The sequence below is a fragment of the Vanellus vanellus genome, assembly GCF_965231255.1.
Source record: "Vanellus vanellus genome assembly, chromosome: 11".
NCBI lineage: Eukaryota > Metazoa > Chordata > Aves > Charadriiformes > Charadriidae > Vanellus > Vanellus vanellus.
This window is the reverse complement of record NC_138916.1, coordinates 3,533,374-3,558,106: the sequence shown is the minus strand read 5'-3', so window position 1 is coordinate 3,558,106 and position 24,733 is coordinate 3,533,374. Positions and strand designations below refer to the sequence as shown.

Genomic DNA, 24,733 nt, shown 5'->3' with positions numbered 1-24,733 from the left:
TTCTGTTAAACTTGTGTTCACACCAGATGAGAGTGTTTTATATCAGTAGCGGCTCTTTGAAATGCCGATAATGAGGAATTTGATTGAATTCCATCTATCCCCTTCAACTGCCGCAAACCTCAAGGACAAGTTACCTCGTAAGAGGGTGCTACGTGCCGGTGTTATCACGGAGGATCCGAACACCAGTCAGATTATTGAACTGTTAAACACGTAGCGTGCAGCATAGCCCCTCGGGGACTGAAGTACCCCGAAGGAGCTGCAGAAGCTGCGTTGAACTGCAAATCCGTCGGATGTTAACAGCGAACACTGAGCAGCAGTCAGCCTTTGGGAGGAGAACCAAACAAATCATAAAACACATAAGTTTTAATCTTGAGGTTTAATTACGGCTAATGCTTTCAATTATGACTGTAGGCATGGTTTTCAAAGCCATGGCTTTAAGCCATCCGTCCTCGATTTTTTTACATTCCTTAAGTGGATGCTCTTACTCAAAAATGTGCGCAGTTTTTCCTCTCCTGATCCTTCTGTGAAGCCAGTGGTCCTCAGACCTTTTAGACCTGACCAGGTTCTTCATTTCCCATAGCAGTTGAGTCCCCCCCGACACGTGTAATGCATGTTGGTCTCGCTCTCTCCTGGGACCGTGCTGGAGGCAGACCCCCCAGGGCCAGGGAGAGCGGGGCTTGCCTGGTCCGGGCTTCTACCTTGGCTGTAACCGCCTTGGAGAGGAGACCGGGGCTGTTTATCGGAGCTTTTCCTCTGTCGTTGGCGAGGGCCGGTGTATGCGTTACAAATTCTCTGAGGCTGTTGACCCCTCGGTTGTGTCGACCAGCAGCCGAGCTTTGCGTAACGCTGCAGTTTGGGGGCCAAAGCTGCCTTTTTCTAACACCTCTTCCTATTTCTGTAGTCCCATGAAAGAGTGAGCAAGAGGCTGCACCAGCGGTTCCAGGCCTGGGTGGACAAATGGACCAAGGAGCACGTGCCCCGCGAAATGGCAGCCGAGACAAACAAGTGGCTAATGGGCGAAGGGTTGGAGGGCTTGGTGCCCTGCACCACCACCTGTGACACAGAGACCCTGCACTTTGTGAGCATTAACAAGTACCGCGTCAAATACGGCACGATATTCAAGACACCCTAAAACTCCCCCGGGGCGAGGGAAGAGCCCGGGAGATGTGTGTGTGTGTGCGCGCATCAAGGAAAGGAGGAAGATGCCTTTCTCCCCTCACTGTGTATCTCCGTAACATGGCCACTTGACTAGTGCGTGGCTGGTACAACCCGTCACCAGCGGGATTCCCTGTAGGGACGCGGATCTCTGCTGGGACCTTTGACTTCGGCACACGTCCCCAGAGGGCAGGAAGGACCCTTCTCTGAACTGAGCCATCCCAGAGAAACGCAACAAGCTCGTACACACCAGCAGTTGTTGAGGCTTTGACTCCCCGGAGGCCCCCAACGGTGAGGGAAGAGAACCGGAGGCTCTCCATCACCAGACCGCGTGGATGTGTCCCGAAATCCCCAGGTGCCTGTCGCGACCAGATTCTCCTCCCTCGACGCTCCTGCGCGGGGACAGGCCCGACACCACCTCACGGAGCGGACCCTTGGGTTCCTCTTGCCGCCCTCTCCTCCCTCCCAGGCTGGACTCACCCCGTGCAGATCGGTCTGTCCTTTCTAGTGCCAGTGGAACTGTTTATTATTTTATTTTAATTTTTTTTTTTTTGTACCTGCTTGTTTACTAGTCTCTCCTAGTGCCATGCACCAGCTTTTCACACACATGTACGTACACACACACAACAGAGAACAACACGATTTTAACATGTTCCCCTCCTTTTTTGTAAATAAATGTACAAATTGTCCATTTTGGTTTTTTTTTTTGTTTTGTTTTGTTTTTTTATTAAAGGAAGTATGCTTGATGTGCTAGCATAACTGTACTAGCTTCTTGTGTACCATAGTACCAGGTGGCTTGAGAATTAGACAGACCGACGGAGGCATTTATTACACTTTTTACCAAAGGGAGTTATCATTGTAGTGCTTTTGTGTGGAAACTTTTTTCTCCTTTTTTTTTTTTTTTTTTTTTTGTAAATAAAAATAATGTCTTTGTTCTTAACTGGAGGAAGACGCTTGCTCCCCACAGCCCTGTTCCTGGTCTGAAAGGCACCGTGCAGCATGCAGTTTTTGGGGTGGGAAAGGGGAGGGGGTGGTGCATCCAACCATTTTATATGATTGGCTTCACAATCTGAGAGGAAAAAGCAGAGGCAGCGTGTGTGTTTTGCGGTTAACACAACTGAGGTATAAGCAGCCTGTTAAGATATATAAATATATATTATATAATTTTAATTTTTTTTATTTGTGTTTTTCCTGGTGGGTAATTCTTATCCACCTAGTCTTCCAGCTCCGAGGACCTTCGCTTTTGGGAAGTGTTGCTGAGCTACTTAGCTGGGGTTGATTGTGCTGATGTATTTTTCCCTCTCAGTATTGGAGAAAACATCATCTGAATACCAAACCAGTATTTGATAGAGCTGCTCTGCGTGTGTGTTTGTGTGCGGTGCGTGTGTGCGTGCAAGAGAAGGGCGGGGGGGGGATGACAGGTCTCGGTGCGTTTCGCTAGTGAAATCCACATACGGGATATATATTTTTTTAAGTATAGAAGTTTAGCGCTGGCAGATATTTAAAACACGGGGGAAGATTCTGCTTTTAAAAAAGAAGTCAGCACAGACTTCATAAGCCACGACAGACACAACTGCACTGTCTCTCCTCCTCAAAGGAGGCAGCTTTCCTTGCACAAACCCATGCTGCCAGTCCTAAGCACCCGAAACGGCTTCCATCGTCCCTGGCTGGGGAGACACGAGTAGGGCTTTGCTGCTGCTTAAACCTCTCCCAGAGATTTATTTTTTTTCCAAGACAGCAGGTCATCTCCTCCCGCAACCGGAGCTGCCCTCTGGAAGAGGCTGGGGAGTGGGTGCAGAGGGGGACGTGTGCCTCGCCGGCCCTTCTGCAGCCGGGAGAGCTGGGGTGGACCTGCGCGGCCCTTGGGGGGCCACTACTCATTGGCAGCCAATGTGCAGCAGGCAGATCTCAAACGGGAGCCTCCTATGGAGAGAGGGAAAGAGAAGGGAAGAGCCCATCGGGGAATATTCACAGTTTGCCAGCAATAAGTTACCCGTCTCACTTCTCCTTTGCTGTAACCGGGCAGGAAGGGGCTCTTGCGCATCCTCTTCCACATCAAAGGTTTCAGGCACGCTGCCCCGCTCTCTGTTTCCCCCTTCTTTTCCTTGTTGTATGCTCAAGGTGATCTTGGAAGTGAAAATCGGGGTGATTGAGACTTTTTGACCAGCTTGGAAGTACCAGCTGCTGCTGCTTGGTGGGTGTCTTGTCCCAGGAGTCTGTGCCTGCATGTCATTGAGCGCAAGGGGGAGCTGGCGTGGATCCCCAGGATACGCCTGCAGGGAGACCTCTGCCTCCGTCTGACATCCCAGCTCTGCTCCCGGCCTGTACAATAGCAGAGGTTTGTGTTTTTTTTTTTTCTTCTTTTTATTTGAACTTGCTTTTTGTATTCTGTAATGTGATCCTCGGCCCACAAATCCATGTGATTTCTATACAAATGTTGTAAACTTGACTGTAGTGCAGTATTTCCATTAAAATATCAGGGCTAATCATCGTCTACAGATTCTTCCTTCCTTCCCCATCACACACAATGAAATTTTGGGACGCTTCTGAGGGGGGAGAAAGGGGGTAGGGAGGACGAGAGGTGGGTGCCAAGTCGCTTAGGCCGAAGGACAGCGAGACAAAGACGCCTCTGCTTGGGTTCTGCCTCCGTTTTCCTGTGAATTTACTAAAACCCGCAGCGTTTCGTGGTGGCTGGAGGCAGCAACGAGCCGTTCATTTTCCTCCTGAAGCTGTGAGGGCTGGGAGCCGGCAGAGCGTGTGAGGCCGTCCTCGGGAGCGCGTCCCCGGGCCCACCGGAGGAAGGCCCGAGAGAGGCCGCCCCTCAGGGGCCGGGCCAGGGCCCATCACCTCGCTGCGGCCTGGCAGGCCCGGCCCTTCCCCGGGACAGACCCTTCGCCCCCCTCAGCGTCCCGGCCCATCCAGAGGGTTCCCCTGAGCCGGGCGGGAAGGTCCTGCGGCAGGTGGTCGCCTGGAAGCGGAGCGAGCGGGGACCGAGACCCCCCACGCTCCGGCAGGGCTTCAGACGCCATACCGGGCCCGCCTCAGGAGGGCGCCGTGCGCATGCGCCGCACACCGATGGGCGGGGGGGTGCGCGCAGAGAGCCTGGGCATGCGCAGAGCGCGGCGGGCCATCCAACATGGCCGCCCTGAAGCACCGGCGCACGGCGCTGGAGCGGGTCGAGAAGTTCCTCTCCGAGACCTACTTCACCGACTGCAACCTGCGGGGCAGGTGGGCGGCGGGGCAGCTTCCCCCGTCACCTCTTTGGGCTTTTCCCGGGACGCTGGCAGCGGGCGGGGAGGGCCGTGCCGCCCCCGGGCCTGTTCCCGTGTGTGTCCACCGCCGGTCCCGCTGGATACCCTGGGTCGCTGTCGGGCCGGGGCTCGGGAGGCTCAGTGAGCAAAGCAAACGCACACAGACGCCCTGGCCAGCATGGAGTTTTGCCTCAGGGTGCCGCTGGCACAGTCGCCTCTGCCCTCCAGCCCAGTGGGGATGTGCTGCTGGCACAGTGGAGGGCTGGCTCCAACAGCCCCCTTCAACGGGGCAAATTATTACTGTGTTGTTCAGTTAATACTGTGAGGGTATTAAGTGGCAGCAGGGTGATACGGCCATGCTGGGGAAGCAGGGTGGTCCCTCTCTTCCCACACACACCCCCCAGGCTGGTCCCTGCAGGACTGGCTTTATTAATTGTGTCCCGGCCGTCTCTGACTGCAGGCTCTTTGGGGATCGCTGTCTGCCAGCATCGCTCTCCTGCTTCCAGACCCCACGGCGCATCCTGTACGATGAGGCTGTCAGGCAGGAATTCAGACCGGCTAAAGTGGGAGACTCTTTTGGGCCCACGTGAGTACCAGGGTTCGGTGGTGCCATGGCGGTGGTGGGGCTGGAGCTCGCGTCTTGGGGCTACTCCTGTGTGTGAATCCTCACAAGCTCCCAATGGCAAAGAAGTGAGATGATAATCCTCTTCCCTGTTGCGTGCTTTAGGTAGAAGGTCTGTGCCTAGGAGCCGTTAGGGAGATTTAGTGAGGGAACTGACCAAGATGTGTCTGTTGCCAAGGACAGTAAAGACCCAGGTGCATTGATCCTTTCTGCTGAGAGCTTGTGTTTGTAGTCATGGTTATGAATCTGATGCTTGCTTCTGCAGGGGGTCTGTATGCTTTCTCAGGGATGGGAGATGATTGAGGTTTTTTCCTAGCTGTTGTCAAAGACACAATGCTGCTCTCTGTTTCTCTCGGGTCCCAGAAGAAGCTGGTTTGAGGCCAGCACCACGGGCTTTGTGGGCTCCCTTCTGAGCTTCCTCACCTGCTGTGGCTGCTGTGCCTCCTCCTTGCAGCCTGGGCACGAGCCTGCTGTAAGGGTTGTGAGCAGTCCTCACTCTGCTTTTTCCATGGAGGCTCTGAGGAATTGTGGCTTCCTTCAGGGGAAGGTCTCACAGTGGGCTGAGGTCGCTGCCTGCTCTCTTCCAGGTGGGAGACGTGCTGGTTTAAGGTGGAGCTGAGCATCCCCTCGGCATGGGCAGGGCGGGAAGTGCACTTCATCTGGGAGAGCGACGGGGAGGGCATGGTGTGGCGAGACGCCCAGCCGGTCCAGGTAAGGAGGTGTGGGTCAGGGGTGTGCCAGCTGTTCCAGGTGCTCTGCTTTGTGCAGAGTGGTTGTCTCCCTTACCCCTCTGCAATGGGGCAGTAGAAGAAACCTCCTCCTGTTTGTTATGCACTCTCAGAGCAATGTCTGCATGTGAACCAAGAACAATTGGAGGTCTAGACAGAGTGGTCGCGAACAAAAAAAAGAAGGAGGATATGTCGCCCTAGTTTTTTTTAGCCTTGAGTGGTAATCTCTGAGGCGATGGGAGAGCTGTCTTTAAATATGGGAAAAACTGCTGTGCAGGGAGGGGCAGTGTTTGTGAAGAATCTGATGTGCGGGGTGGGAGAGAGGACTACTCTTGCGGTTTGTGCTGTCAGACCACAGAGGGTCTGTGGGCTCTTTCCAAAGTTTGGCCCAGAAAGGCAAGCCTGCTGGTGGTGGGTTTGAGTCTGTTTTCTAGAGGTTGTCCCTTGTCAGGAGTTAAAATTCTTGCCTACAAACCGGTAACAGCTGAAAATCCCTTGCTTAGTCATTAGGGAATCTGTCTTGGAAGAAGGATAGGCAAGCATTGGGCCTGAGATGTGAATCTCCACTGCTGTCGAGAACAGTGGGACAGACTCTTGTCACATGGGTCAACTTCAGTCCTGCTTTGGGGGGGTGCAATGGCTCAGGTGACCTTTAGCAGCCCTGCCCTGCTCTCTGGTGGTGTCCGCAGGGTTTGTGTTACTGCTGAGGCAGCAGTAGTTTCTGTGGCACCTGTTCTCATTGTCCCACGAGACATGGGACCAGATTCCTTAATCCAGCTGGGCTTTGGGGTGTCTTGTCCTGCCCATCCAGCCCGCTGTCATGGCCCTCTGAAGACATGTTAAATGTGCCACCTTCCTCTGCAGGGTTTGACTAAGGAAGGCGAGAAGACCAGCTACATCCTGACAAGCAGCTTGAAAGAAATGGAGCCCCACAGGTGGGTGGTCAGCCTGGCCGGAGTCCCCCACCGCTGGGGAAGCTTGGTGGTGTTTGAAGCCGAGAGGCCAGGGTGAAACATGCTTGTCTGCAACCTGGTGCTCTGAGAAGTCTCTGGCGTTTAGGGGCTCTTTCCATTTTTCAGTTTGGGCTGGTCCCACCATGGGGAGGGGAATGGACTTTCCCAGCTGATTGCTTGTGATTTGCTCCCTGATGGTTTCCTTTTGGTCTCTGCAGTCTGACGCTGTACGTGGAGCTGGCCTGCAATGGTCTCTTTGGGGCCGGCAAGGGCAGTATGATCGCCCCTCCGGACCCTGACAGGAGGTTCACCCTGAGCAAGGCTGAGCTCGTCGTCTTCAACAGGGATGTCTATGAGCTACTGGTGGATCTGGAAATACTGCTGGACATGGCCCAGGTCTGTGAGCTCATTTTCTTGCTCTTTCCACCTCCTTCCACAACTTCATTTTATCCCCTTCTGCCACCATTCCATGACCTGTCTCCTCCCACAAGGAAGCTCTGGAGGAGCAAGCATTTAGCACAATTGATGTTATCTAGAGTAAGAGAAAACTGAACAGAGAGAAGCCCCAGGTGGTTATTTTCACCCACTTTCTGCTTCAAGGCAGGATCTGTTAGACCAGGGCCCCCTGGGATGGGCGTATGTATAACCTGGCTTTAGAAGGCACATGAGCAAAGACGTAAGGTTGTATCTATGAAGCAGGGACACGGTGTTTACCTGGCACCACTGGCAGAGCCAGATGCTGGAAGGAGGTAGCAGGTTTTCCCTTGGGCAGGTGGCATCCGAGCTGGTACAGAGAGCTGCTCTGAGCCAGAGGATGTACTGAGCTCAGAGTCAAGCTGTTATCACTCCCAACCTCAGCTCCTCGGGGAGGAAAACCAGAGGAGTTTCCAGGCACTGTACACGGCCAACCAGATGGTCAACATGTGTGATGTTACGGACCCCTCCACCTTCTCAGCTGCCCGTGACCTGGCTGCGGTGATCTTCAGCCAGAGGAACGGTGGGAGCCAGCACACCATCCATGCCATGGGTCACTGCCACATTGACTCTGGTGAGAGCAGCACAGTGTTCCGTCTCTGCTGACCTGGAGGCCAGGGCGTGCTGCCCAAGGGGAGAGCTGGCTGCCCTGGGCCTCCAGGCACTGGGGACTCTGCCCCGAGGGAAGGGAAAGGGACCTTTTCCAGTCCCTGGGGGGGTTTCAATCTCAACAGAAAGGCAGTGGGAGAAGCAGGAGTTGGAGGCCCCAGGCTGTGTTGTTCTCAGACGCTTAGTCAAAGGACAGCCTTTTGCTCTAGTGTTTTCCCCAGCTGATCTGCGAAAGGCAGCACAGCCCCGTCCCTAGAGGAGCTTGTGCCAAGTAATAACCGTGGTGGGGCCATGCCTGTCCCCGCAGCCTGGCTGTGGCCATATGAGGAGACCATCCGTAAGTGCGCTCGGAGCTGGGTCACGGTGGTCCGTCTGATGGAATGCAATCCAGAGCTCACCTTCGCCTGCTCCCAGGTGAGTGATCTCCCTCAGGGGAGCTCTCCTGCTCCTGGCTTGTTGCTTCTCCAGCATGACTCAAAACGAGGTGGAGGGGGTAACTGGGAGCATCCTGTGCAGTTGCAGAGGGGAGGGACATCAGTGTGGAGTGATGTGGTGGGAGCTGAGGCTGATCTCTCTGTTCTTGCAGGCCCAGCAGTTCGAGTGGGTGCGGAGCTGGTACCCTGGGCTCTACGCGCAGATTCAGGACTTCGTGGCGAAGGGCCAGTTCATTCCCGTTGGAGGCACCTGGGTGGAAATGGTGAGAATCATCCCCATGCTGGCTTACCACACCCTACCTGCGCCATCCCTCTGGGACTGGTCCTGACACTGGAACGAGGCAGAGCAGAGCCTTTGCTGAGCCTGTCTGGTTGGTGATGGTGTCCAGGCCCAGAAAACAGCAGCTGTCTGCAGCATGTAGCCTAGCAAAAATATCATCCCTCTCCCAAATTGTCTCATTCCCTGAGAAAGGAGCTTTGGTCTGGACTGGCTGAGCTCTGTTCCTCCGTTTGCCCTCTGCTGAGCTCTGTTCAGGTCCTCCCTGTGATCTGCCAGAACAGATGATGACAGTGGGTGAGAATGGGGCACTCGCAAGACCTCCTCTTCCCCGGTGCCTGACTTGCTTCATGGGCTCCCTGTGTTTTTCCCCCAGGACGGGAACCTGCCCAGTGGGGAGTCCATGGTGCGGCAGTTCCTCCAGGGACAGCGGTTCTTCCAGGAGCAGTTTGGCCGGATCTGCTCAGAGGTACTTGCAATTTTCCAGCACACCTTCCTTGCATGCCATCTCCTTCCACCTCTCACTGTGCATGAGGGTTTCTCTCTGGTTTGCCTTCCAGATACGATGTTCAGGTGCTTCATGTTGGCCTGCTTTTTGCAGCTAAAGCTGTGATGATCTAATCCCCCATGTATCATGGCAGTTAGCACAGGCCCAGACCTTGGTTATATTGGCTGTAGGTCCCTGGCAGGTCTCTAGAATTGCTCCTTGTCTAGCACATCTTCAGTTCCCTCTGCAAGAAGGGCTCAGAGCCTGACCACTGAGAAACCCTCCGTGAGCTCAGGCTGTGGTGTGTGGCCAGTGTGACTCATGTGTGTCTCTCTCCCTCTGCTGCTGTCACCTCTGCTCCCAGTTCTGGCTGCCAGACACGTTTGGATACTCAGCCCAGCTGCCCCAGCTGATGCGTGGCTGTGGGATCAGGCGGTTCCTCACGCAGAAGCTCAGCTGGAATCTGGTGAACACCTTCCCGGTGAGCTGTGCTTCCCTTCTTACCAGGGGATGGAATGGCGGTTGCTGGAGTCTGTCTGCAGGGCTGGACCTGTTAGTTCCACAAGTTGAGCCAGTCCTTCTGCTCAGCTGACACAGGCTTTTCTTCCAGAAGCTCAAAGACGTGGCCAGTTTATGGTGGTAGCAATGTCCTATTAGGCTTTAGGGCAGAGGAAGGACATGGTTAGAGATCCCAGCTGGGCCCCTGGCCTATAAATTCCTTCTGCGTCCAGATGGAAGCTGTGACTTGCGTGCAGGTCTAGCAGACAGCAAACCCAGCCTCTCCTCTCTGTCCCCTGCCCTTGTGGCGTTCCCTATCCTTGTGCAGGTGTCTCCTTACGCTGATCTGTCAGGGCATTCTGCAACCCCGTGGAGAGAAAGTGAAGGCCCAGTCTGAATCCTCAAGGCGCTCAGAGGTGCCTTTCCCTTTTGTGCTTCCCTGGTGACAAAGGTGCTGGGCTTTGTGACGGGGCTTGCAAGGAAGCACAGGCTTTTAGTGCACGAGTTCTGTGCTGATGTGGTTGAAGTGTGCCCTCCACACATTTTTGTGGGAGACGAGTTTGTGAGCCTTGAAATGCTGACCTAAGGGTAAATATATCTCTTTTCCCTGGAACTCCTGGGAATAACGGGGCTGTGCTTTAGCATTTTGGCACTCTGTGGTACAGGGAGGGCTGTATGAGACACCACACTTTCCTTTGGTTCCCTTCCAGCATCACACTTTTTTCTGGGAAGGCATTGATGGTTCCCGAGTCCTGACCCATTTTCCCCCTGGTGACTCCTATGGGATGCACGGGCGAGTGGAGGAGGTGAGTGAGGTTGCCAGACCTGCGTGTGAAGTGCAATGCCAGCCCCTCTGGGCCGGATCTGAGGCTCCTAGGAGAGGGCACTGCCTGGGGAGTGAGCGGGATAACTGGAAGCGTTGCTGGACAAAGGCTGTTTGGGTGCCTGGCAGTTAATTGGCTGCCTCTGAGATGTGTTCGTGCCTGATTTTGGCAGTTTGGGCTAGGGAAGAAGGGCAGGACTGGGCTTTGCACCCCAAAGGCTGACCTAGCTTTTTTTTTATGTAACTGTGGGAGCTGGGGCTGGGCACCAGAGGACTGCAGCTGTCCAAAATTCACTCTAGATGTTGAAAACAGTGAAGAACAACAAGGACAAAGGACGTGTGAACCACAGTGCTTTCCTCTTTGGCTTTGGAGATGGAGGAGGGGGCCCCACGCAGAAGATGCTGGACAGGATGAAGAGAATAAGTGACACAGATGGGCTGCCAAGGTGAGAAGAGAGCTCCCTTCTTCCCTTTTGGTGGGAGCACTTGTTCTGAGCGGGCCTGGCCTTCAGCAGTGCCAAAGGAAAGGGTATGCGAAGCAGGGCAGGGAGCAAGCAGGGTGAGCAGAGCGCTAGGAAGGATTTGTCAGGGAGGCAGAGTCTCTCCATCATCAAGGATTTTAAGAACAGGTACATGGGGCAGCCTCAGACTGCTTGTGAGTCCTCGGTAGAGCTGTAAGGTAAGTGGCCGGCACAGCAGCGGTGCCTGGCAGTCAGTCCCTGCCCGGGGAATGTTCCCGCTGCAGGCAGCGACAGCAGCATGGAGTGGGAGAGGGGTAGGAGGAGGTCGTGTGTGGTTGTGTTGGGGTTTCTGAGGCCTCGGTTCTGGGGCTGTCACCTTTCTGGTTGGGATGCATCATTAGCTGTGTCACAGGCTTCTCCCCTGGCTCATTGCTGTTTGTGTGTCTCCTGCAGGGTTCAGATCTCCACTCCTGACCAACTCTTTTCTGTCCTGGAGAAGGAGTCGTCTCAGCTGTGCACCTGGGTGGGAGAGCTCTTCCTCGAGCTGCACAATGGCACATACACCACCCAGGCCCAGGTGACTGCACGCATGGGACAGGGACAGCAGTATCCCCTTCCCCAAGGGAAGGTGGCCATTCCCAGTTCTCTTCGTTACTGCTCAGGTGGCTCCAGGGTTTGGGCAGTGCCCTTTAGGTCTCAACAGTGGGAGCCAGCTTGTAGCCAGGACTCCAAAAGGCATATCTGTTGTCAGACTTCAAGGGGTGAGAAGGACACAGCAGGGCACCCTTGGTCAATAGCTGCCACGTCCTTCACTTCAGCAGATAGTTGCAGAGCTTGGGTGAAGAGTCAGAAGAAGGGAAGGAAGGTGAGAACAGAGAGAGGGGAAGCTATGTCCTATGCTGGGAGTTTCAGCTTGATCTGTGGCAAAATTTAACTCACTGGTAATGGCAAACTCATGACACACACAGCCAACCAACATTCCTGCACTGGAGCTGGGCTTTTGCTGCTGGTGTGAGAGATCCACTCGTAGCTACCCTAAGCATCTTTCTTCTCTCCTTGCTTTGACACCAGATAAAGAAGGGGAATCGGGAGTGCGAGCGAATACTCCATGACGTCGAAGTACTCAGCACCTTGGCTTTGGCACGGGGTGGCACGTTCCAGTATCCTGCCAGCCAGCTGCAGCGGCTCTGGAGGTGAGGACATACGGGAGCACTCACAGCACCAGGGGGGAGGATGTGGTGAGGGCTGGGGACTTCCACGTGAGAGCTGGCTGCTCTTGACGTACCACTCCCCATCCCCGACAGCTCCTTGTCCCAGCCTGAACCTGGGTAGAAATCCTTGCTATCAGCGCACCAAAACTAGCCTGGAGCAGTCGCACCGCACTGGTGTGGGCAGTTATTGGGCTGATGGTGGGAGATGGTCATTTATATCTCAGCCCTGTTCAGCCAGAAGGGTGACTGACTGCAACCTGTTTTCATTTGAACTGCCTCTTGAGTGAGTGCAAAGTTAAGATGTAGGGACCTTTGCAGATTCAGTACTGCAGCACTGTGTGTACATGACCCCTTCCATAAAATGATGAGGGCTCCACCTGCAAAGTGGTCAGTGCTTTGCTTGATTCTCCCGTTAGAAGGTAGCTGCAAAGCCACACTACTCTGCTGGCTAGAGGCTTCATTTCCAACCTAAGCTTACTTCTCGCCAGTTTGGACTTGTCTGAACTTATGCAACAATATATCTGGTAGCCCCAAGGGATAAAAAAATTAGCTCTTACTCCCCATGGTTGTGGTTTACTAAGGTGACAGTTGACAAGTCCTAACATCAAGGGATTTAAAGGATGCTATGGAAAAAATCATTTTCTCTCAAGTGTTTGGTAATGGGGAGATAAGGAACAGTTATTAAGTTTGTCCATCTTGCAAATGGGGCTTAGTAAGCCACAACAAATCTGGTGCTCTCCCTCGTTTCTTCACCTGGTTTCTATTCTCTGTTTTAGGCTATTGCTGCTCAACCAATTCCACGATGTTTTGCCAGGCAGCTGTATCCAGCTCGTGGTGGAGGATGCCCTGCAATACTACGCGGGTGAGCAGGGGGTTTGGTTAGCGGGGCACTTATCCGTTGGAGCACACTGCGTCCTGCCTGGTGGGGCTGCAGAGCGTTCAATCCTGGGCTGCCAGGCGCTCTGGGTCGGACCTGTGCAGGCATGTGTCGGTAATAGCGCGAACTCAACAGGGAATTAACAGGGGAGCCAAGGGATTAAAAAACATCCCGAATTATTGGCTTCTCTTCTTGCTGCTGGCATGCCAGAATAGACCCCAGCTTTGCTCAGGTTTGCTCCTGCCTGCCCACAGGCACTTGCAGTAGCTTTACTTTGTTATAACACTGCAGTTTTCCAGTTGAGCTGCCGTAGCTCGTTGTAATCTTGTAATAACAAAGTTAAGAATAATTATTAACTTTAATTACTTACTAATAGGTAATTAATATTAATGATAATTGATAATTGTAGCTTGGAAGTAGATAAAGTGTGTGCACATTGCATGGGAGTGCCAGAAACTGTCTCAGATGTGAGAAATGACTTGGCCGGATCCAACTTGGGCCTTTTTATTGCTCAGAGATCCGCAGGGCTGGCGCTCGGCTGCAGGAGGAAGCTGTGCGGTCTTTATGTGGGGACCTGCTGCAGCCCAAAGCAGGGATCGCCGAGAGCACCCTTGTGTTGAACACCTTGCCCTGGGAACGAACCGAGGTGATCTCCAGGACTGGACCAGCTGGAACAGAGACTTTAGGTATGTTTAACTCGGGGGTAACTCGCATATCAGAATTTCTTACAGTGGCAGAGGCGGCTGGCGAAGAAATACTCTGCCTCTCCCTGCCCTGGGGAGGGCTTACTGCCTTGTCAAATCCCTCCTTGGAACTTTGTCCCACTTCAGGTTCTCCCTGAGCTGTGGATAAAGGAGAAGAGGAGGGTATGAAAGGAGGTGGTAGGTCTGACGTGAGAGCAGCAGGGCAGCACGGTGTGACTTAGGGTTAGGTCTGGGGCAGATGTTGGAACAGAACCTCTTTGCTTTCCAGCTCTGGTGACAGTCCCCAGCATGGGCTATGCTATAGTGAGGGAGCTGTTGCTGCCCCCTCAGCCTGTGGCAGTGAGGAAACAGGTAAGCACGATGGCAGTTGTCCTCAGATCGTTGTACCCTGCAGCAAAGGTTGATTGGGGAGAAATCTAGAGAATCCAGCACGCAGCAAGTCCACACACTAGATTTACAATTGAGGTGCTCAACTTCCGCAGGTGTGGGTGCGTGAAATCTGTTTCTGTCCTTTCCCCCCAGGAGAATGGCTCCATTACCATGGAGAACGGGGTGATTGCAGTCTGCCTGGACACGATGGGGCGCCTGACCTCGCTTCACCTGGTGCACTCAGAGAGGTGTGTCTATCACCCAGTAACTGGAACCGGGTTCCTCAAACCTCTCTCAGGTCTTCTTTTCACTGTACGCCCTTCTCCACTGCCAGTTCTTCTTACGCTGCTGTTTCTCTGTTCCACTTTATTCCAGAGAGTCAGTCCCAGATGGCTGCTATGCCAACCAGTTTGCACTCTTTGATGATGTTCCCCTGTACTGGGATGCCTGGGATGTGATGGATTATCACTTGGAAACCAGGTAGAGGAACAGTGCGTGCAGCATTTGGATTTTATCTTTGCTCTGAGCTTCTTGCCTCCTCAGCAGTCCTGGATCTACTAGGCTCTGCCTTTACCCCTTTCTCTAGGAAGCCAGTGACAACACTCCTGAAGCCTCTGGAAATCACCCTGGCTGGGGGCCTGCGGGGAAGTGTGAGCTTCTCTCTGCAGGTTGGGAAAAGCAGCACCTTAACACAGGAGATCATCCTAGATGCCACGTGCCCGTATCTCCGCTTCCTGACCCAGGTTTGGCCAGCAGCTGCCGTGCGATACAGACATCTGTGCTGTTCAGGCAGGGCTCTGGGGAGCTGGAACCTTGTGTCTGAATTACATCCCCCCTCCTTGTTTTCTTCCCTGGACCCCCCCACTGCCCGTCCTCTACTTTAGGGGATGGCAGCCTGCGGGTGAGGTCCTGAGGGACAAGGGTGGAAGAGAGACCTGCCAGTTCATTTGTGTTCAGGCTCTACTGTGATTTTCTTGTACTTGGTCTGGCTTGCGCACCTGGCTGCTGCGCACCAGGGAAGGATGAGTGCAGCTGCTGCCTGCCAGGTCGCCATGGTGATACCCTTGTCCTACCACATTTAGGTTGAGTGGAAAGAGGCTCACAAGTTCCTGAAGGTGGAGTTCCCCGTGCAGGTCCGGAGCACAAATGCCACCTATGAGATCCAGTTTGGACACCTCCAGCGGCCAGCACACTGGAACACATCGTGGGACTGGGCCCGATTTGAGGTGAGGGGAAAGGTGGTGTGGTCCTCTTGTGGTGGGGCTGTGTTTGCTCCCAGGCAGTAGCTCTGTATGGTGAATATGTCCCTTGGTGCCTCCTGCAGGTGTGGACTCACAAGTGGCTGGATCTCTCTGAGCACGGCTTTGGGGTGGCACTGCTGAACGACTGCAAATACGGAGCATCGGCCCACAGGAACATCCTCAGCCTCTCGCTGTGAGTAGGGTTGAGGTGAGGGTGAAGCTGCAGCAGTCACTTTTTCTTCTGAGGTGTCTCTTGGAAGTCAAGGCACTGTTTGGTCCTAAGAGATCGTAGTTAATAAGGAAATAGTGCTCCTCTGCTTCTGGACCGGGTGACAGAGAGGCAACGTCAGGCTTGGGCTGACAGAGGGTGCTGCTGAGACACCAGTGTCACCTACATCTTGTTTCCTTAGGCTGAGAGCACCCAAGTCCCCCGATGCCACGGCAGACATTGGGCACCACCAGTTCACCTACGCCGTGATGCCTCATCAGGGTGAGTGATGCACAGCGCTGGGTCCTGTGGGGGGACACGCAGCTTGGAGGAAGCTCTGGTGAACCTTGGGCTGAGCACATCTGGCTGTGCCTGCGTAGAGGCTGTCTAGAGCTTCTTGTGTTGCAGGTTCCTTCCAGGATGCCGGTGTGATCCAGTGTGCCTACAACTTGAATTTCCCCCTCCACGCGGTCCCGGCTGGCTCTGCCCAGTGCCCAGCCTGGAGCGCCTTTTCTGTCAGCTCACCTGCGGTTGTGCTGGAGACAGTCAAGCAGGCGAGTCCCCGGGGGAGAAACGGGGCAGGTAGATGGGTTAAGCTGTCATTGTTAAGTGTAGTTTGCTCTTTTCTCTGGTACTGCAGCCGTAGTCATCAGTGCTGCATGGCAGCAGGTCAGGAACGCACGCGTGGGCCACCATTGTTGGGGTCCAGCTGTACCCCGAGGTGTAGGATAGGATGCGCCTGTCTCATTTGTCTAAACTCCCATCTGCACTTGTCCCCCAAAGGCTGAGGACAGAGCTGATGCTGTGGTGGTTCGGCTGTACGAGGCACATGGCAGCACGGTTGTCGCCTGGCTCCAGACCTCCCTCCCCGTTAAGGAGGCGATGCTGTAAGTCCACGCTGGAGGGCTGGGCATGTGTGGGGATGGAGATCGGTCACTTCAGCTTCACCCGCTGCTTTCTTCCCCAGCTGCGACCTCCTGGAGCGGCCGGCTGCGAGGGGCTGCCTGCTGCTGGAGCAGCAGGGTGTGAGGCTTTCCTTCACACCCTTCCGTGTGCTCTCCGTCCTCTTGATCTTGAGGCGGTGATGCTGTCAGTCGCCCTTGCTGGTGCAGTGGCAACCTGGACCAACACCGTGAATGCAAATCACGGCCTGAGGCTTCCTCCATCTCAAGAACTGTGCAAGGAGGCAGCGGTTCCAGGGAAGGGAAGAGTCTCCCCCTCGTCCCCCACAGCCAGCGGAGAGCAGCGCTCGAGAACAACCATCTTCTTCAGGAAAAGAGGAGCGTTGTCCCCTGCCTAATTGGAGATGGAGGTCCTGAGTGAGTTCTTGGCTAGCCAAAGTGTGGGTTATGGGACAGGTTCCCCCAGTGGAAATGGAACACAAGTAAAGAGGAAAAATTACGTGAAAACAAGCTCCAGCCTGTTTTCTGAACTTATTTCCAGGTAACTGCGCTGATCTCTCTCCTCCCAGGGCCCCTGTTGTGTCCTCCTCACAGGATCCTCCACTGGGGAGGCAGAGCTTACCTTTATTTTGAATCACAGAATGGTCTGGGGTGGAAGGGACCTTTAAAAGCCACATAGTCCAACGCCCCTGCAACGAGCAGGGACAGCTTCAGCTAGATCAGGTTGCTCAGAGCTTTGTCCAACGTGACCTGGAATGAATTCTGGGGGAGATGAGGTGAAGGGGAAGCCTGCTCCAGCCCAGGCTGGGCACAGAGGGGTTATCCTTAGCACAAAAAGATGTGCACAGTAATTTCTACACAAAATATTTTATTAGTCAGCTAAAAATCACAGCCTTCTCAGTGATCCAGGCAGCAGCCAGAAAGGGAAGAGAGGAAGGAAGGGGGGAAATACACACTTTTAGGCAGAGGGAAGGCTCCGTGGCCCTTATCCCCCTCAAATGCCTGGGGACAGCAGGAAGACAGTGGATAAATCAGCACTGTCACCAAACCCAGCATCGCTTTCCCACACTGGCAGGACGCAGCAGCAGCAAGCAGGCGTAAGCACAGGTAGAGAGAACCCCATTTCTCCCCAGTGCTAACCCCGACACTCCCTGAGCTCCCCTCGGAAGGAGGGCAGTGTGCGGCACTCACACGGCAGGGGCTGCGCCTGGAGGACGGAGAGGAAAATGAAGAAGTCAGAAGGTGAGGAGGTGCCTGGTTCTGCCCTGGGAAGCCCCCGCTAGGCCCACTCCTGCCCTTTGGCACCCCCTCAGTCCCCCTGATGCAAGGAAGCCCCCGCCTGTGCATTTGAAAGCCACAAGGACTACCGGCCTCACCTTTGCCCCTGCGTGCAGTCGTCCGGCGGCTTCTTTTGGCTTTGACCGGCACCTCAGGCTCGGACAAGGCTGGAGCAGTGGGCAATTTCCTCCTCCTGTGAGAACGTCCCTTTCTCGGCCCGTCAGCCACCTCCTGCTCCGCCAGCTTCGGGGGTTTTGCTACAGCCCTAGGGCGCCGTTTCGAGGCACGCACAGTGACCTGGGTGAACATCAGAGCCGGAGCTTAGCAGCAGAAGTGTGCTTGGACTGCCGGCTGATGAGAAACTCCGGGTAGGAGCCCTATGGTGAATTTGGGAGCAGTCTGAGCAGGATGCGGGGGAACAGCACAGCCTCTAGACCCAGCAGGAGCCACATCAACTGCAAAGCTTCTTACCTTGGGGGTGAGAGCCTCGGGATCCTCCTTCAGCTGAGCGCGCTTCTTGCGGGACGCCTGCCCTGTGGAAGAAGACATGCCTGGGTTAGGTGGGATAAGGAGGAGAGGGGACAGAGAATGCCTGCATCTCGGGGGACAGCTCCCAACCTGGCAGGCCAGGAAGGGGATGTGGGTGCAGGCCTGGAAAACCACCCTGCAGGTGCAATGGCTGTGCCCAGGGAGGTTGATGTGCCGATAGGAAACCTTGGGGACAACAGGCTCCGTCCCCCAGTGCCACCGGCCGTCACAGGCCTGTCAGCGCCCCAGGGAGAAGGACTTTGCTCCCGCCTTTGCCCCCGTGCTGCGCAACAAGAACGGGGCTTCCCAGGCTCCAGCCCTCCCAGAGCAAGAATGAGTCCCGCGGGGAGGAGAGAGCACACTCACCTTTGGGAGCCATGGGGCCAGGCTCTCCCTGCAAGGAAGGCGACAGAGCATTGACTGGGGCGCAGATATTCTGCAGGCAGCAGCAGCAGAATCTGTGCCCCTTCTCCACCCCGCAGCCAAGACAGTGATAGAGAAACAGCGACGTTTCCCTAGGAAGCCAGGAGAGTCAAGCTTGCTCTGCCTACCCTGTGCCTCGGGGACTCTCCCGTCAGCCCCTGCACCTCATCCCGACACCACTGAGCCTCATCCTGACACAGGGCACAGGAGGGGAAGGGACAGCGCTGCCAGACCACCCCAGCCCCCCATTCCCGTGATCAGCCCCTCTGCTCCAGACTGCCTGCCATCCCTCAGCCAGCTGGCCACTGCACAGAGGGTCCTTGTGGCCTCCACGTCCAGTGGTCACAGCAGTCTGGTGGAGAGGGAGACCCCCAGCAACACAGCATAATGCTGGGGGGTCTAGGGAAGCAGAAAACAGGCTGGTGTCCCCTGGCAGGAGTGGTGGGGGGGCACCCAGCCCCAGGCGGTGACCCCTGACTCCTACCTGGAACCATATGGTCCTGCCATTGTGGTCGCGCAGGGAGCTCATGCCAGGCACCAAGTAACACTGCAGCCAGTTCTTGAAAGCGGCGTAGTTATCTGCATGATCTGGCTCAAAGAGCTTTTTCTCTGGGAAGTGAGAGGGAAAGGACAGAAGTAGAGAGGAAGCAGCGACCATGGTGTCAGGGTGCCCTCCCAAGACTCCTGCTGTGGGGAACACAAAGCCCAGCACTTTCCACCACCCCTAGCTGTCCCTGTTCCCTGCTAGCCTGTCCTGTCGCCTCACCCGTCGTGATGACCTCCATGGGCACGGTGTGGCACAGCTCCAGGAGATCTGGGTTCTCCCGCATCAGCTTCACTTTCTTACTTAGCGTCAGGGAAGGATTCTGCAGGGGTGGAGAAGGAGAGGGAGGTCACCTGCCAGCCATACCAGCCTCGTCGGGGTCTCTCCTCCCCAACAGCAGCCCAATTCCCCATCTCCTCTTGCCCTCCTGGGGCTGAGCTGCCACGCTCCCCACCAAGTGCCCTGCCGCGGCACGTGCCAGCCCCAAGCTCACCCCACAGACCCCATCTAGCCTGCAAACTACATGTGGGCACATTCCCTACAGCTATAAAGACATGAAAGAGGGCTAGCACACAGCAACACCAGCAGTTTGTAAAAACAGCCCTCAAATCGCGTGTTTTGTTTTCAGCCTCCTTTAAAATAGCCAACTCCTCTCCCCTGAGGCCGCAAGATCAGCAGTGGGCTCTACTGTAGCCTTCCCCAGAGATTTTAAGCTTGCAAGGTGTTTGTTTCCCTTGCCCCTTCCTCTTCACCCACCCCAAATATACCCAGAGACTTCCGGGTGGCTGCCGAGCGCCTGTGCAGCACGCAGGCATGTGCCCAGGGAGCCGTCACAGCTCATCAGCCCAGCCACGTGCGAATGAACGCCCGCACGCGTGAGGTTACAGAACTGCTGCGCCCCATTTGCCGCTCCATTGGAGGGGCAGACGTGCTCAGACACGGGTGTTTATGGCAAAGGACAGTAAAATGCTTGAGGAGAAGGATCTCATGCAGGCAAGCGTTATAGCTGTGAAGGGAAAACGCCTGCCGTCAGGTTGGGAAAGACTCAGAGCAGCAAATATCTCACGACAGTGGTGTGGGCGGAGGCTGTGCGAGCTCTGCAAGGGCTTCGTGATGATGTTCTGCCCCATCGGAGCGAGGAACCAAACACAAACTGAAACCGGCCCTGAACCCTGAGCTGGAACAAGCCTGAAAGAGCAGACCCGAACCAGAGCTTCGCGCCCCGCTAAGCTCAAAGCAGAGCCAGAGCAGGGCAGCTGGGCTGAGCCCAGACTGGGGGCTGGAAGCAAACTGAACCACCTTCACCACTGCTGAGCCCAAACTGGAATCAGGAACACTTCTCAGCTCAATCTAGCTCCCTGCATAGAAGGCAAGAGGCTCCCAGGAGCCCAGGGGGCTGCCGAGACATCCCACAGGCAAACAAAGCCCTGGTGTGGTATCTGTCTGGAAACCTGTCCCTTTCTGAGCCTGTGAAAGCACCGGGTATTCCTTACCTTCTTCCTCTTCGCCTGCTCCTGATCCTTCACGGCCTCCAGCACGGTACGAGCCTTTTCGAAGGGAGGGATCTTCAACCTGAGAGAGTCCATCTGTTACACACAAGCTGGAACTCTTGGTTCTGGCACTTGTCTGTGTCTACCAGACAAGGAGGCCATGCTGGCTTAGCTGAGGAGCCATCAAGCTCTGGCAAACTCTTGGAGACCAAACCTCCATGGCAGGTCAGCGGGTGCTCAACCCACCTTACCTGTACAGGATCTCAGCGCGGAGGTAATTCCCAATTCCGTTGAAAAACTTCTGGTTTAAGAGCGCCTCGCAGATGGGCTTGTCAAAAGCCTTGTCGTCCAGGTTCTTCAGCACATTTTCCCTGCAACAGAGCAGGGGGCCATCAGGCAGGTTCACCTGGGCATGGCAATAAAAGCAGCCAAATAAAAGCAGGGAGCAGGGAGACCTTCCCTCGGGCTGGGCTGTGGCTGGCAGGGTGCTCACCTGAAGGCCTGGTACTCGGAGAGGACACAGGGCCCACGGTCTGGCTGCCAGGCGTCCCCCAGCCGCCACGAGCCGAAGCGGCGGGTGTCGATGAAGCAGAGGGCGCGGGGAGGGCTCTCCCGGGTGAGGAAGCGGAGGTGGGCATGGCGGGGAAGCTGAGCGGCGGGGCACAACCGGAACGACCCCGACATGCCGAAGCGGAAGACGAGATCCTGGGGGTCTCCGGGGCCCAGCGGGACCAGCGTCAGCCGCAGCTCCTTGCCCCGGGAGGCGGCCGAGATGCGGTAGGCCTCGCTGGAGAAAGGCACCTCCGGGCCCTTACCCACCGCCGACCGCTCCACGCCGCCCGAGAACACCACCCCGCCGCACGCCTCGTTGATGTACCGACCGGCCAAGTGCAGCTCCGGGCACTCGGGCATCGCCGCCGACGGGACGGCACCGGACGGCCCCGACCGCCACACTGTCTCCACTCCCGCCCCGTTGCCTGGCGACACGCCCAGGCCCCGCCCCCCTCGCCTCCCATTGGCTGCGCGGGCCGCGCGATGCATGCCGGGAGTTGTGGTCCCGCCGCGTCGCCATGGCGACGGGCCCGCCCGGCCTGCAAAGTCGGCGGAAGGGAGAAAGAGTCGGCAAACGGTTCGGCGCGATCACCGCTACCTTTATTGGGGCTTCCCCCCGCCGGCAGCCTCACCAGCGGCTGCCCCCGGCTTCCCCCTCCCCAGCCGGGCTGCACCGGCGCCTGCTCGGGCCCACCATCCAGCCTGGGTGCCTCCCACCATTGCTCCTTCTGCCGGTGCCTCAGAGAAGGGTGTTCATCATAGCCTGGGCCTGCTTCAGCTCTGAGGAGGGACAGAGGAGGTGGTAGGGGAGTGTCAGCACCTTCATCCCAGCCCCGGAGCCCACTGCCGCCCCTCCGCCAGCATCACCTGACAGCAGCACCCGGAACTTGTCAGCCGAGAGGACCATGGGGACGGCCTCCATGCTCCCGCGCTCCCCATCCCGCAGGTGGAAGGTCAGGTGGACGAGGGGCTCATTGACCTCCTGCAGCTCGCTGGAGCTGAGGGTGTAATCCACCCGCCAGCGCACCGAGCCCAGCCGGCTCACTGGGGCGGGCAGGCGGCCGGCGTCAGCACCCCGGGAGTGCTGGGGCAGGGACGCCCACCCCGAGTCCCATTATTCCCCCCTCAGCCGCCCCGCACTCACGTCGCAGGCTGCAGGCCCTCAGCCTCTCCTGGAGGGAGCTCTGTTTCTCTTCGTAGGACCGGCACAACCCTCCGGCGTGTTCTGCACAGCAGGGAGAGACAAGACAAGAAAACCGCCCGCATTGCTGCGGCCAACCCCCGGTGACGCACCCAGAGGGATGGATGGCACAGATGGGACAACACAGCTGCCATCCCACCAGGTCCGGCTGGCGGTGATGCCCCCCTCGAGGGTCCCTCCCTTACCTTTGGGCAGCCCCAGCTGCTGCAGCTCGCTCGACAGGGACTCGCCGTCCACATTGTGCTTGGCGGCGCTGGAGAGGATGAAGCCAAGGACGGCGATGGTGGCCTTCACGTCCCCTGACTCTGTGGGCGGGATGGAGGGTCACAGCTCCCGTCCCCAGAGTGAGGCTCCCTGGTTGGGGCCAGGACAGTGCCGCTCACCCAGCTTGGCGTCCGAGGTCAGCTTCAGGATCTTCTCATACTGCGGGAGAGGAGTGTGGGGTCATCAGGGTGAACAATGTGCACCGCAGTGCCGTGTAACGCACTCTCTACCAACACCACCACTGACAATTCTTACTTTAGCATCAACACTACCAGTACTTAACATCCATATTACTCCCGTGAGTCCTGGCTGGCAGCACTCTTAACACTAAGGCTTGCATTAAGGATATGAAAGACAGCGGTATCGCTAATTACACAACTACAGCGTTATAACTGACCCGGTGGGGGGTCCCACTCACCTCCATGGCCTCCCCCAGCAGGTCCCGCAGCACCTGGGCGCAGATCAGCTTCAGCTTCACCGAGGACTGTGGGGCGGGAGGGGAGGGGGAGAGGGGTGAGCACCATGCCCGGGGCGTGGGGGGACACGGGGAGGGGGACACAGAGGGGCACTTAACGATTTTGGCCAGGGTGCTGATCTCGGCCAGGACCCAGTCGGGGCAGTCCAGGTCCCCGCAGAATCGGAACCGCTGCAGAGGGAGGGAAGGAACGGTCAGAACCCATCACCACCCCGTCGTCCCCGTCCCCCTCCCCTACCCCGCCGCCACCGTCCCCCTCGCCCCACCATGTCGCCACCGGTCCCCGCTGCCGCCGCCGCAGACCCCGCCTCCGCGACCCGGAACTGCTGCCGGGCGGGCGGGATGTGCCGCGGATGCTCCTCCCGGGCGAGCGGCTAGGAGGGGCGGTAGCCCTGCCCCTGCTTCCCTCCTTGGCCCCAGTCTCTTTGGAAAAGTCCTGGAAACTTCTCGCCGCTTTGGTTTCACAGCCTCAATGAGCCTCTGGTGCAGGCAGCGGGGAGCAAAGCCGGGGCAGCTGCCGTGAAGAGCCACCAGACTACGGCGAGGCACAAAGTGCCCCAAATTCCGCCCCCAGTTTCCCCTTTCAAGCTAATTTGAGGCTTTTCCCCCCAACGCAGCAGCCTGCGGCTCGGGGGGAACCTCTCCTCCTGCGGCTCAGAGGGACCCTCTCCCTTATGGTCTCTTCGGACTCGGGGCTGTTGGTTTTGTTGTTGATTTTGGGGCCCGGGTGCTGCCCCGCGGTCCCAGGCGGTGTGTGCCAGCAGGTGGAGCTGGCAGACCGTCCCAGCACGGCCCCGCATCCCCTGGGCATGGCGAGTATCCCCCCAGTATCTCCTGGCATCCCCCAGCACCCCCCCAGTACTGCCCAGCATCCCACTGGGCCACCTGAGCATCGCTTTGAGCCCCATGACCTTCACTGGACCATCACCCCGTATCCCCCCAGCATCACCTGAACATCACTTGAGCCCCAAGAGCATCACTGGACCGGCACCCAGTATCCCCCCAGCATCCCCTGAACATCGCTTGAGCCCCAAGAGTATCACCAGACCATCACCCAGTATCCCCCCAGCACCGCCTGAGCATCGTGTACATCACCCGAGAAGCCCCAAGACCCACCTGAGCATTGCTGGACCATGGCTTAGCACCTGCCAAGCACAGCCAAACCTCACCCAGCATCTCCCAAGACCACAGATGGACCTACTGCAATGGGATCTCATGTCTGGTCTTCACCCACCACCTCTGTAGTTTTTGTGCTTTGTTTTTTTCTTTTTGTGGCAAGAGTTAGCAGAGAAGCAAAGAAACAGAGGAAGAGAGCGTGCAGATAAGATAAAAGCCTTGTCCATGGAAGGGGAAACAGAGCAGATAACTGGGGAGACTTGTGAGGGTAGATAAGGGACCCGAGCGTGGTGGACCTGCTCTGTAGCATGGCCGGAGTCCAGGGCCGAGCCACACACAGCCCGCTCCAGCAAACTGCACGCTGCCACCCTGCCAACTCTCCCCACCACGCAGGCAGAGTCCTGCCACACCACTTACAGGCAGAAACGGGGGTCACGGGTCCACCGGCCACCCAGCCGTGAGCGTGGGTGCCCCTTTCCCAGCTGCAGCTCTGTCCCCACACACCCATCCCGGCACAGGGGCAACCAGCTCAAGCCCAGTGATTTTCCCCCAAAACAGCAACTCCAGCATGACCGAGC

General features: G+C 56.6%; 4 protein-coding genes across 4 annotated transcripts in view; 2 read left to right on the top strand and 2 right to left on the bottom strand.

The window, feature by feature from the left end:
* Positions 1 to 1,846, top strand: part of SIN3A (SIN3 transcription regulator family member A) — a gene marked incomplete at its 5' end in the record, with an annotated part of 29,146 nt that extends 27,300 nt beyond the window's left edge. The window contains one exon of the mRNA XM_082488941.1: positions 902 to 1,846. Within this exon, the coding sequence (XP_082345067.1) occupies positions 902 to 1,132 (231 nt within the window). The 3' untranslated portion in view covers positions 1,133 to 1,846. The remainder of the gene's footprint in view (positions 1 to 901) is intronic.
* Positions 1,847 to 4,291: 2,445 nt separating this feature from the next.
* On the top strand, positions 4,292 to 16,954 carry MAN2C1 (mannosidase alpha class 2C member 1; the record flags this gene model as incomplete). Its single annotated transcript, XM_082489029.1, has 26 exons — positions 4,292 to 4,383; positions 4,867 to 4,992; positions 5,616 to 5,739; positions 6,621 to 6,691; positions 6,928 to 7,105; positions 7,568 to 7,757; positions 8,100 to 8,206; positions 8,379 to 8,489; positions 8,880 to 8,972; positions 9,355 to 9,471; positions 10,199 to 10,294; positions 10,612 to 10,757; positions 11,226 to 11,349; positions 11,844 to 11,965; positions 12,760 to 12,845; positions 13,376 to 13,546; positions 13,833 to 13,915; positions 14,087 to 14,181; positions 14,309 to 14,413; positions 14,520 to 14,676; positions 15,016 to 15,159; positions 15,258 to 15,367; positions 15,585 to 15,664; positions 15,791 to 15,936; positions 16,166 to 16,269; positions 16,350 to 16,954. 26 exons carry the CDS (start codon positions 4,292 to 4,294, stop codon positions 16,465 to 16,467), a joined length of 3,096 nt encoding a protein of 1,031 aa, XP_082345155.1. The 3' UTR covers positions 16,468 to 16,954.
* Positions 16,955 to 17,141: 187 nt separating this feature from the next.
* Positions 17,142 to 21,500, bottom strand: NEIL1 (nei like DNA glycosylase 1). Its single transcript, XM_082488883.1, has 9 exons — positions 21,041 to 21,500; positions 20,799 to 20,918; positions 20,566 to 20,629; positions 19,280 to 19,379; positions 18,998 to 19,122; positions 18,457 to 18,484; positions 18,034 to 18,095; positions 17,661 to 17,859; positions 17,142 to 17,491 (listed from the first exon to the last, which is right to left on the bottom strand). The coding sequence occupies exons 1-9, from the start codon at positions 21,457 to 21,459 to the stop codon at positions 17,472 to 17,474; spliced, it is 1,137 nt and encodes a 378-aa protein (XP_082345009.1). The 5' UTR covers positions 21,460 to 21,500; the 3' UTR covers positions 17,142 to 17,471.
* A 186-nt stretch (positions 21,501 to 21,686) lies between these two features.
* On the bottom strand, positions 21,687 to 23,342 carry COMMD4 (COMM domain containing 4). Its single transcript, XM_082488856.1, has 8 exons — positions 23,306 to 23,342; positions 23,139 to 23,210; positions 22,983 to 23,048; positions 22,684 to 22,723; positions 22,486 to 22,605; positions 22,244 to 22,324; positions 21,967 to 22,143; positions 21,687 to 21,879 (listed from the first exon to the last, which is right to left on the bottom strand). Exons 1-8 carry the CDS (start codon positions 23,306 to 23,308, stop codon positions 21,839 to 21,841), a joined length of 600 nt encoding a protein of 199 aa, XP_082344982.1. The 5' UTR covers positions 23,309 to 23,342; the 3' UTR covers positions 21,687 to 21,838.
* Positions 23,343 to 24,733: the final 1,391 nt, after the last annotated feature.

Bases quoted from the DNA above. Each gene is read 5' to 3' on its own strand.
- NEIL1 (XM_082488883.1), bottom strand. From the start codon at position 21,459: ATGCCCGAGTGCCCGGAGCTGCACTTGGCCGGTCGGTACATCAACGAG. The intron at 18,485-18,997 runs GTAGGAGTCAGG...CCTTCCTTGCAG, and splicing joins GCAGGACCATATGGTTCCAG to GGAGAGCCTGGCCCCATGGC. The intron at 17,492-17,660 runs GTGAGGCCGGTA...TCCGTCCTCCAG, and splicing joins GACTGCACGCAGGGGCAAAG to GCGCAGCCCCTGCCGTGTGA.
- COMMD4 (XM_082488856.1), bottom strand. The intron at 22,606-22,683 runs GTGAGCGGCACT...TCCCGCCCACAG, and splicing joins GACCTCGGACGCCAAGCTGG to AGTCAGGGGACGTGAAGGCC. The intron at 21,880-21,966 runs GTGATGCTGGCG...GTCCCTCCTCAG, and splicing joins GTTCCGGGTGCTGCTGTCAG to AGCTGAAGCAGGCCCAGGCT.